We start from the raw sequence: 12,141 nt of genomic DNA, 5'->3' as shown, positions 1-12,141 counted from the left end.
ACTGTGCTTCCCCCTGGTGGGACAGGAGGGACTCAACATTGAGCTCCTGAATGAGGACTTCTGCATTAGACCTCCACGGTCTCCGTCTGCCCGATTCTCTGCATCACATTTCATCAATTTTTCCATTACAGTTTAAACCAGCACTAAAGATCCCCCCCCCCCCCCCGGTGCAATTGACTATCTCAGTAAGTCTGTTTCGTGAGACAGGCCCATTGTGCGTCACCAGTGTTATCAAACATACACCTCCTATCCACGCTGTGTCATTTGACCCATGACACCTTCAAAAGGCTCAAAAGTAGATTTTGATCTCCAGCAGACCTACTCTACTCTCATGATACAATGCACCTACACCAAGGCTTAAATATAGCTCTGAACAACTTGTCCCATCTTCACTCAAAATCAATCTGCACTCAGCACCTCCATAACTGAAGACACACGTTCTTTACATCAAACCTAAAGCACAGACATTTCCAGGCTGGGTTGGGTCCCTTTGGCAACATTTCCTCAATACGTCCGGGGTGCTTTGCATCAAACTCATTTAAAACTCAAATTTGAGCCAAGTCTAATGGTGAAAGTAATTCTCTGCCTAAATGTGCCAAGAAGATTCAGAATATTTTAGAAATAACTCAACAGATGCTTGAATACGCACATCTACTACTCACATTCCTACTCACATTATATTCTTAAATATAATAAATATAAAAAAAATTAAAAATAAATGCAAGCTAGACAACTTGTGACTCTCAAATAGTTATTCAGTAGTTTATTTTGAAAGAAATATGACAAATTCATAGTTATTTTCATAGTTTGTAGTTTATTACAGGCAGGGGAGGGGGTTAAATACATTCTCGTTGTGGGGCAGGAAAGGAGGGGAAGCAAACCAGGTAAACATGGACAAGACATAACTGACTTATTTCTCTTTCAGTATAGACCAATTTGTAAATCTGCCAATATTTTGAATAAATAACTTTTAATGAAATATTTTTTTCTATGTATCAATACTGGTATCTTTTAACATAGTCATTATCTCCTTATTGTTATATAGTTATTTTCTACATGACTCTATTGGAATTCATATATATATATATATATTTTTTTTTTTAGACATCTGCATAAATAATTACACATAGAAGATGGTGCTGTACACATTATGGTGGAAAGTATTGTAGTGCTTTTCTTTCAGCAGTGTTGACTGTATGACCGGCTTAAAGCAAAGCTACTGAACGGAGGATATTCCTGGCCCAAACTTGGTGTGTCTAGTGAGAGACTACTGGGACTGGCTGCATGATTTGTGTAGTGTCACACTGTAAACTGGCTGGAGATGTCTGCCGTGAGTAACCTCAGCAAATCATACTCCAAATAGAGACCGTGCAGACCACTGTGGTGACTCCAGGCCTGACGGTTGGGCTGCACCAAAAGTCACTGTGAGGCTGTCGTCTGCAGCAGGTCACACCACTATGAAAGATTTGTATAAAAAAAAAGAGAGAGCATATTGTCACCATGCCATGGCAGAATGTCACATACCGTTTCACTCGGACAGAAAAAAAGCTGAAATATATAACTCCTTACATTTGAGAAAGTCTAAAAAGTTCCCCGCACTGTCCCAAAAACTGAGATTAAAACCACTGACATCAAACCAATCTGCTGAAAGCGCAATAAGGATAATAATACCATCAAACACAGCAATAAAAGTGATAAAAAAACATTAACAAGAATAAATAATGTGAATCGTGAGCCACCTGTTTACACCCAGAGTGATATGGAAGATTGTATACCACATACAGTATTTAGAATTGGCATATGTGATGTTCAAGCCCGTTTATTCTTTTCAGTCCAACCTCAAGGATGTTTGAGATTAACCACATTAAAGGGAAGCAAACACCTTCATATCCAAGATGACGGAGAGCACCTTGAGAACAAGAGAAATGACATCCTGGGACACTTTTAGTTCACAGTTTGGTCCTTTCTGGTGACCTGGGCTTTAAATAAGCCTCTCAAAGGTTTGATCCGAGTTTATTTTCTGGAAAACGTTTAGAGCTTATTTGCTGTGACTTAATGACAAAAACTTGTAATATATCAGCCATGCTACTCTGGAATGCGTAAAGCATGCAGACCCTGACATTGGTAGGTTGCTAAGAGTAAAAAGGTACAGTAGTTATGACACTAAGATTATTAGCAAGTTCATTATTGGTTCAAATCCAAGGTACAGAGGTTGTGTTTTCAAAAATCAAAGCCATGGCAGTGTTTTTACGGTCAGGATGACATCTCTTCTGTGGTGTCGCTGTTTAACAGTCTTCATGGGAACCAACAGTGTGGCTATGAGAGGAGATAATGAACTTAGCTTGAGTTTAAATAAAGCAATATCCATATACATATACAAAATTACATCTCATAAATACATTTGGCAATACAATGTATTATTTTTTGGCAAAGGGGGGTAAATTGAGCAATATGATGTGTGCAAGAGTACTCAAATGTCAATCTAATTGGCTTAGTGACAATTTCTCTTCCAAAATAAAAATTAAATAAAGTCTTCATGCACTATAAAGAGTAACCAAAAGACTCAAAAACATCCATAGGCGTCTGTAATGACTTTGTCACAATCACTTAAGTTTTTTAAGACACGTGAATTCTCACCAATGAAACACACATACTCTTTCTCAAACTGTAAAATTCTTTACAGACCTGAGGAACATTTCGTTTTCGTCTTCTCACCTCTGCTTATTGACAATGTCCATTTTCACAGTCCTGATAAAATAAAATAAAAAAAATCCTAAATAAAATGAAGTAAAAACTGGACAAATTTTCCATAGCTGCTGTAGGAGCAGGAAGTTGTACAGTACATCAACCCAGATGGTGTGCCTGCGCTAACCTATTCTACAGTGTTAGTTTTTGTGTATCCCTGCTCAGTTAACTATTCTCCCTTTGATTTTGTTAAGTCAGGGAATTGATGCAATGCTGACGTGTCCCTACTTGGGTGAGACAACATTGTTTTGGAATGGCATTGTGAAGCTACAGTTATTTATATTCACCCAAAAGCAGCACAGCCCCCTGGCATGCAGAGAGAGGTATCTTTTTTTTCTTTTTTCTTAGTCATTGCAATAGTGTGAAAATGCTATAAACAGCCTTCAAGGGGGGACACCTGAAGAATGGAAATAGTTTGTGAGTTGATCAGTCAAGTTCTGTCGTTGAATCTCTGATAAGTGACTGCATTCCATTGCATGCATGTACTGTGATATGTTTTAAATTTTGGATGACTGCACTTCTCAATTTAGGACATCAGAGTCTCGGGCGCACACTACACCATAGATGAAAGTGTGTTCTCTTCAGGGCAGTGGCAAGGGGTAGATGTTCGTAGGGAGTGTATGGCTGGCAGGGCGCCCTCACCAGGGGAAAGGTCGTTGAGCTCCTCGGACGATGACAGAGGGAAGGAGGGTGACAATGAGATGCCTGAAGAGGGATCAGCAGATCCAGCAAAAGTGCGCGGAGGTTTGGGGACTAGGTTAGGCTCCATTGTCGCTCTGGCCAGGAGTTGTTTGTCATCCAACTGCTGTCCATCTGTGAGACACTCACCATGCCCAAAGGAGCCCCGGCCTGACTCTGACTCGCCGTCAGACAGCTCCAGAGGCGGAGAGCTGCTGCCGTCCAGTCTGAATAGAGAGTCTAAGTACTGGGCGAACTCCAGCACTGCCTGGCTAGGGTTTCCATTGGACAGTTGGGGTGGAGGTGTAGAAGCTGCCAGTCTGGTCTCAGCACTCAACTGTTCCTTTGCAGTGTCCAGCACCCATTCTTCATCTTCTCTATCGACTGGTCTAGAACCCATCTGAGGGCTGAGGGGAGTGTTAGGGGTGCTCCCCGGGCTGTAGACACCAGGAATTTGTTGGTGATCCCCATCAGGAAGCATTTTTGTGTTGGCGTTAAGCTCTGGCTTGAAAGGATGAGCCAAAGCGCTCTGGTTCAGCAGGGGTGGAGGATGGTGTCCACTGAAGCGAGGTGTGGCGGGAGACAGTCGCATGGGGTAATCCGGAGTGGATGTGGTTTCCAGTGGGGTAAAGAAGGGCCCATCCTCACCCAGATGCTCTGGTGTTGCCTGGCAGAGGCAGTCAGCGGCCAGTAGTTCAGTGCGAGAGCTGAGAGATGGGTTCTCCTCTGGGATCGGGGCATCCAAAGGGAATGAGAGGCTACCCAGCATTGGTGAACCCCTGAGCGCAGCTGAGGAGCGTCGAGAATCCAAGCTATAGAGGGATTCAGCGTCTGAGAGACTCTCCATGACGGCCAGCGGCGCTTTGCGGTCCCTCAGCTCCACTGTCAGCCGCTCCCGTGCTCCACGCAGCACCACAGGCACTGGGGGAGGTGGGCACTCAGAGAAACCATCCAAAGATATTTCAGACTGGGCACACGAACTACAGGAGAGGAGAAAAATGGGTTGGAGAGTAATGACAGGGAGAGGAGGGGAGAGGGGATCCAAAGAACAAGACAGACACAAAAAAATGGGTCAAAACAACTTACAGAGAGTTGAAGAAGGGGAAAATGGGAATGCGTTAGTATTGAAAATATATCTAGATTCTACAGACGAGGTGAACACCACTTAAACGCTAGATAAAGGGAAGAAAAGGAAAGACTGGGAGGCCAGGGGTGTAACCAAGTGCATACATCTTCTTGTGTTAGCATCTAATACAGGTGAGATAAGATCACAACAACTCATCCATCACTACCAGGAGTTCACGACTTTGGGCAAGGGCTAAACCAGAGAGGCCGAGGTGGGAACTGAATACTACCATACGTCGCAACTGCTCTGCGGTCACACAGCGTGCATGCGTGCATGAGAGAAGGGAGCACATTATGCAAAATTAGTAAGAGCATGCTTTGCTTACCGTGACAATGGTTTATGTCTTGTTTTTTTTGTTTTTTTTAACCAAACGAACAGACAGAAACAATGATTTTGAGAAAACAATAAAGTAGCAGTTAGTAGCAATAGTATTGTTTAGTACTGGCTAGATTATTAAAAATCAGACATGTCCCCCTTGATTACACCTACAGTTTAGGTTTGCTCTATTGTATTTTGAGTCATAGGGGACACTGAATGTACAAAGGATGAAACTGTTTTATATATTCTTTGTTGCTCCAACACGCCCACAGTGGAGCCTGATGTACTAACCGAACACTACTGTTCCTGCGGTGGTGGGCTGTAGGCGTCGGCTGCTGAGAAGTTGCGGATGTATCCACGAACATGGTCTCCGGGTTCAGGTCCACTTCTGTGGGGCTCACCATGATCTTGGCTGCTGACAGCAAAGCCGTTTTCCCTTTGTTGTAGTTCTCCAGCACCTGTCACAAGCACAGAGGTACACACACAGACACATGACTTCAAAGATAAAAAGGTACGACGCGTACAAGACAGGGTGTGATGGGAGGATGTCAGTTGGGGTTTGGGAATCAACATGAATGGAATAGTAATTGCATACAGACAGATGCACAGGATCAGTACTAATTAGAAAAAAAAATCTCCCCAGCCAAATTTTGTAAGTCAAAAATTCTGTTAGCACTGCACCAAAGCAAAATACATATTTGCTTACTTTCTTATTTTGCAGACCTAAACAAATAACCCCGTTGCATTATTTTATTTCAATGTTTCTTCTAGCCTGTTTTTAAAATACTTGACAAACATCTCAATTTAATGATATGAGAAAGAAATATGTTTTAATATTTTTCTTGAAAAAACAGAGGGTGTAGAAAAATCACAAGATAGACACATAATCCTTAACTGGCCATTAATAGTTTGAGAATGCTTTAAACACACACGCATACACACACTCATACCACACATACACACGCACGTATGGAAACATGTTATTTATCCGCTATATGAAAAGCAAATACAAGAATTAGGATTTATGATGAATATTTGAATCATAAAAAAAGATTATAATTGTTTTTCAGTAGCATTATCCAGGAACCCAACTCTCTTTATAACTGCTGATAACTACTGATATGATAATATGATTATAGTGTTTAAAAGCACAGTGTAGTTCAGATAAATGTAAGTGCAACCTAAAGGTGAGCTAACACCTACTTCAACTGACATTAAACACCCACAACGGAGTCATGATGCCTGAGCAAGAACTATGCAAGAGCTACAGTACGATGAGGAATAATAAACCAAGACACGACTGCGTATGAAACTTCAAAATCATCCAAGAAAACTAAAATCCTAACTGTGATGTGTTAATGGTTAAAAAATGTGAGGACAACACACCAACGGCAAATCCAACACACCAAATCACGTCAGCACACAATTACATATATTTGGTTAACTTTGGTTAACTTTAATGAGTTGGTGGAAGCACTTTGTGCCATAAAAACATGCGTACAAGAAATAACATTAAACAACATATATAACATGTGACAATGGAACATAAAATGGCAGAACTAAATGGCAATGGATGTAACAAAGTTAGTATAAAAAATGGCATTAAATATGTTATGTAAACATGTTTATTATGTTTGGGTTATGCGGATGGTTATGGCTCACAATTGAAGACATGTTACATGGGGGAGTGGGATCAGTTACATGACTACAGCATATATTTGGTACTAATAAATACCAAATATATCGCCAACAGTTGTAAGCACAACAATCAACAAATTATCACAAACAAATCAAAACAAAATGAATCATGGGACTGCAGACTCATGGAGGGAAATGTACACTTGCAGCTAATATTTAGAGATTTGCATTACACAATAATTAACCCCCTTTAACCTTAAATTCATAAGACAGAATTTATTAAAGAACATATATTCATATTCATACACTATGAAATGAACAGTAGAGGACTTTAAAAAAATATAATTGCAGTTTTCAGAGTTTTACTATTGAAAGCTCTCCAATGAGAAAATAAGTGGAAATCAGAAATTTGTCAATTTTACAGAGTAATGGAGCTGAACAACGCACGCTGTATTAACACATTTGCGCCCATCGTGTTTCTCCATCTGCTGCTGGTGAGCAATTGACAATTGCTTGAATGGATTATAATTGAGGAAAAAAAGCTGAATATGTGCTTTCAAAAAGCAAAGAGGCGAAGAAGAACCCGGCCAAGAGGAAAGAAAGAGCAGTTAATGTGGAAGAAATTAGGTTACCATGGAAACTTTTTTTGAGTACAAAGAAAACTCGTTAGCTCGAGGAACAGGGTGAGCAAGTTCGTGCCACAACACTTGACCAAATGTAACATAGCTGCGAGGGGAGTGGAAAAGACAGAATGAAGGGCTTGAATTGAGGAAAGCTGGAAGGTGAAAAGAGAGCAGGTGGGTTCGGACTCAATCGTGCAGGATGATACAAGGCTATTCTTAAACTTTTTCACCCACTGGTTTAAAGAGATAACAAACGTTCGTACTGTTTATACACCACCAACCTGTGATATATTTACTACCTCCTCCATTCTGTACCCATTCTGCCTGCTTCCCTTTTTTCCTGGAACACATTTTAAGGCGTCAAATAAACTCAGCTGGACTTGTTGCATCCAGTCACTGGCTCATGTATACAGTAAGTGGAGAGAGCAACAACCCCTTTTTTTCCCCTCAAGATATTTAAGATGTTCTCAACTGCTATACCAGTTGAGCTGCTTTGCGTCACTTTTAGTGGGGAAACTGAACAGATCTCTCCACCTCCTCTGTGATGTATTCTTAGTATCAGTCTTCTAAGGACTGACACCAAATCCTGAGTTTTACATCAATCAAAATGTTTCTCTTGTTAAATTTTAAGGCCATGACATCAACTGATAATAGTCTTTCCACTTGTACACATTAGTAGTAGCAGTGTAAGTGTTTCATGATAAATCCCAATAAAGTTGCATTCAGACATGCACTGAATACGGATGTTCCTAAACTTTTCTGAAGGGGCTGAATGTGAGAACGCAAATGTCCGCAAATGTTGCTCCTTTTCCTGCCAGCCCCCAAGTTCATGTCTGGAAACAGCTCAACAGACATGACTATTCAGACGGATTAGTGTGTTATGGACAGTGGCTAATAAAGATCAGGTCTAATACTGAATGTTACCAAATCTATACTAGAGAATCAGAAGGATTGTTTGGCACTTGTAAACTACAGAGCTCCTCTGTCTGCAAAGAGCAATTGGGTGTTATCTTGAGTGGAGGAGAATTACACTCATCAAATAGGTTTTCAGAAAGGGAGGGAACAGTCACCTCCACACAAGGGTGAGAGTCAGTTGGGTTTGTTTGGGGTTGTGGTGGAATGCATGAATCATCTTCAACTGTGAGTACTCCCAAGTGGGAGTCAGAAGGAGTGCTAGGAAGCGGGGAAACAGACACTAAGCAAGGCTGTGAGGCGGAGATAATGTCTGAAAGAGGAGGAGGAACATCAGAATCTGCATTTACAAAAGAGGGAAGAGCATCAGCAGTGTGAGAGACGGTCTCAATGTCTATGAGGGAGGTAGTGCAGGATGGGTTTTTCTGGTTGGGAGAGGAGGACCCAGAGGGAAGGGGACTAGAGTTTAATTCTGTTTGTGTGGGTATGAACACAGTGGTACTGCAGGTAGGTTGACTGACATCCAGTTCCTCTGGTTCTGAGTTTTCCTGCTCAGACAGGGGACAAAATGGTTCCAGTACCTGCAGAAACACCAGAGGTATCATACTACAGACTAGGCACAGCAGACACAAACACACACTGTACACAGGGAGGAGCAAACTTCAACTCTGCGGCCAGAAGAGAGTGCAGTCCCCAAAGTAGATCCGTGCAAACGCATACCCTGTTATCAAATCAGATGTTCAACGTTCACGAAGAATATGATGATAAAGACCTGAGAAGACCAGGAAACCAACCAGCAGTGAACAGTTCCCATGCAATGTAGAGGAAAGAAAAGATGTGTAAAGTTGTAGGTTAATGATGGATCACATGCATCAATCTTCCAAAACGCCTCAAAAAGAATTCTTAATTGAACATCTGGGGGACATGACACTGTTTTTTCCCATTTGAAACTTGTTTTTTGTCCTGTGCCTTTGTAAGGTGCATGCCTTTTCAGAACAATAAAATAAAAATAACATCTACTTGATTGCTAGAAAGTTTAAATATGATATGAGTAGATTTAAACGACTGACAGAATCTATGTCTAACATTTAACTAGTAACCTAGAAAAGCATATAAAACTCAAAACTGACATTTTTATATAAGCATGTGTGTAGATAACCGATGGATGTTGCAATCTCTATTTTAGAAGGACATCAGTCAGGTTTTTACTGAATATGAAAAGTGGGTCAGAATTAAATTCTGTTTATGGCTATTGTTGATCCCAAATGTTGATATTGGTAAATTTTGAGCATTTCAAATTGCCCTGGTTAAACATATCAGTCACCTTTGACTATTGTCATTTAATGTAGGCACAATATTTTTCACAACAGCATGGATAGAAACACAATTACAATTGAAACCTTACAAAAATGTCTGTTGTTGGCCTTTGGCTTTAATTCATAATGTCTAAATTTGTTTATGTAAAACTTTTCAACGTGCCAATTTTAAACAGTGGTATCCCCCTTTATGAACAATTGCTGAGAATATTTGTGAAGGCATTAGAATTTTCCTTTTTCAAGTTCAAGACCATGCAAACACACATCATCCATCAATTCAGTCACCCAGAGTGGGAAATCAGGAACAAATTAAAAAGCCACTTCACTGCAACTTCAAACACCCCCCACCAAAATACATCTGCATGCACACAGGAAGGACCGACCTTGTTCAGGCCCTCCATCACCATGTGGGGCATGTGCTCATTAAGCATGGCGGGTGATATGATGACCTCATTGAAGGCCTTGTTGTCGCCCCACAGAGCTGAGTAGGTCGGCTCCTCCTGGCCACAGCTACAGAGGGGATACGAGAGAGAGACAGTCTCTGTCAATCATGGGGAAATCTACAAAGTGAACACACATGTTGACGTGACAGCCCGCCTCAGTATCCTACACACACACTATGGAACATGTGACAGAAGAAATAATTCAAGTTTTGATATTACTGAGTCTGACGTTTTGTGTAAGACTTTACAGCTTGATTTTTAGCTTGTTTTAGAAAACAGGACACACTTGTAAGTTGTAGGGAAAAGATCACCAGCTGCATATGGCAAACTATAGAATGACTCCAGTGGTGTTCGGCAATATGACCATCAGTTTCCAACATATTTTACTTTTGATTGTGTTTGAAGCCAAACTTTCATCCAACTTGACATGATTATGTGACTTGAAATATGATTTTTTTCAGATGTTTATCAGCTGTACTTACCATGTCATATCACAGATACCTCTTCCTTAATATATAGAAAGACACTGACCTTTTAGTCATAACATCACTGGAATGTAAGTTTGCCTTGGATTAAAGCCCAGTTGTTGCAGGATGTGTATATTTGCGATGTCTCACAGAATCAGTATCAAGATTTCAGTATCTCCGGTCATTGATGATAAAGATTTAGAATTTCGAATACATCCACACCACGATGACACACTGTTAACCCACAAAATCGCAAATAAGCAGTGTTTAACCTTTCCCACAGACTTGTCAGTACTTTTACGTCACAGGTGTGAAACAAATATAAGGTTTTCTTTGAGGTAACAGTGTCCACGCATCAGTTATCAATCACATTTGGGAACTGGAGCTGTATGATAAAAATGTATGTTTTGTACAAAGACGAGCTGTAAGTGCCAATACCACCGATGACTGGAATCTGCAGCAAACGCAGCCAAACCGTGACAACTTTGAATTGCTATTAATATACCGCAAGCTTTCAAATTATATTTCTCACCATGTCTCTGGAGGATGATTGTGCACCACATGGATGATTCTGCCAGGAGGGTAGAGGGGGGTGGAGGCTGAAAGGGCAATGCTGAGGTCACTGGGGTGGAGCCACAGGCGACTACTGGGGGGTGCTGCTGGCTGAGACTGAGGATCTTCATCCTCTAGTGGAAGCTCTGATTTCGGGATGCATTTGGTGCCTCCCGCAATGATCCTCCACTGTTGCAGGGAAAAAGGCATTATATAACATAACAGATCCGAATCTAAATGTATCCTCTGTATATTGTATGTCAAGTGTGTATCATGTATGTTTTCTAAAGGATGCTTAATTACAGCAAAAATAAAGGCAGGTGAAAGGTTGTGGGGAAACCTGTTGTTTAATTGAATCAGTCATGAAAAACTTTGAAAATACATGTGAAGCTGCTGTGGTCTTTTTTGTTCATAGGTGAGAGTGCCACACATCCCATTATCTCAATGCTTTGAAAAAACAACCGTATCAAGAGTTTCAATCACCTTTGGCTTGTTACTTTTCTGTAAGACTTCCAGGAGGTGGCGTCGGAAACCCTCCAATTGAGAAAGGCCGAGCCTATGATAGACGAGAACAGATCATTTTACTGTGGTAATGCTGCAGCAAAGTGAAGTTTATCACAGACGACTAGATATAGAAGAAGAGATACCTTGGTACCAGGTCTTTTCCTAAAACCACAGACGATACAAACTCTTTGGAGTACTCCATGGCATCCTCACTGGGTAAATCAAAGAAACAAACAGTTAAATTATGTACACATGACATGTGGAGAAAGCCAAGGGTGTGAACTGAGAGGAAACCAAGCTTTTTGGCAAGTGAACGGATGATCGAAGAAGGGCAAGTGTGATCTCACACTCTTTGAAAAGGAGGGGAGCTTATAAAACTGGCTTAATTGTTCCTGCTTCTTTTACTGGGCAACCAGAAGGATTTGGGTGGAAATAAAGCATTTCACTTTAGCTTTTATGCTTTAAAGCTGTTGATGAGTAGAAAGAGGTTCCCTGCCTTGATGAATTAAGGTTGCAACTGTTAACAGAACTGTAAACAAGACACAAAAGACCCATTGTGCAATGTAAGCATCACTGCATAGCCCAGTGGGGAAATAGAAAGACTAATTAGGGACATTCAGTTGGGCCAATTATATCAATTGGTTTAAGTTTCGATGCCAGAGAACACCCTAACATCACATCATACCATCTTCAGCCATTGCAGCTCGTGTGTGTGTGTGTGTGTGTGTGTGTGTGTGTGTGTGTGTGTGTGTGCGCGTGTGTGCCCACGAGGAGATCTATTTTTTTCCAGGAGAATAGTTCTTCCTATAGGAACATTAA

The 12,141-nt window shown here is 41.0% G+C and overlaps 1 protein-coding gene across 4 annotated transcripts in view; it reads right to left on the bottom strand.

Annotated features, from left to right (window-relative positions):
• Window positions 1-794: 794 nt before the first annotated feature.
• Window positions 795-12,141, bottom strand: part of dagla (diacylglycerol lipase, alpha) — a 32,109-nt gene continuing 20,762 nt past the window's right edge. For 2 of the 4 annotated variants that reach the window (XM_035628256.2, XM_035628258.2), the window contains exons 15-21: window positions 11,466-11,534; window positions 11,302-11,374; window positions 10,799-11,007; window positions 9,740-9,866; window positions 5,159-5,325; window positions 4,875-4,892; window positions 795-4,403 (exon numbers count right to left, since the gene is read on the bottom strand). In XM_035628256.2, the coding sequence (XP_035484149.1) occupies window positions 3,299-4,403; window positions 4,875-4,892; window positions 5,159-5,325; window positions 9,740-9,866; window positions 10,799-11,007; window positions 11,302-11,374; window positions 11,466-11,534 (1,768 nt within the window). In that variant the 3' untranslated portion in view covers window positions 795-3,298. The remainder of the gene's footprint in view (window positions 4,404-4,874; window positions 4,893-5,158; window positions 5,326-9,739; window positions 9,867-10,798; window positions 11,008-11,301; window positions 11,375-11,465; window positions 11,535-12,141) is intronic. The other 2 variants (XM_035628257.2, XM_047331547.1) reach the window with 1 other exon arrangement.

The sequence above is a fragment of the Scophthalmus maximus genome, chromosome 4 (assembly GCF_022379125.1).
Source record: "Scophthalmus maximus strain ysfricsl-2021 chromosome 4, ASM2237912v1, whole genome shotgun sequence".
NCBI lineage: Eukaryota > Metazoa > Chordata > Actinopteri > Pleuronectiformes > Scophthalmidae > Scophthalmus > Scophthalmus maximus.
The sequence above is the reverse complement of the archived record's forward strand: the minus strand, read 5'-3'. Positions and strand labels throughout refer to the sequence as shown.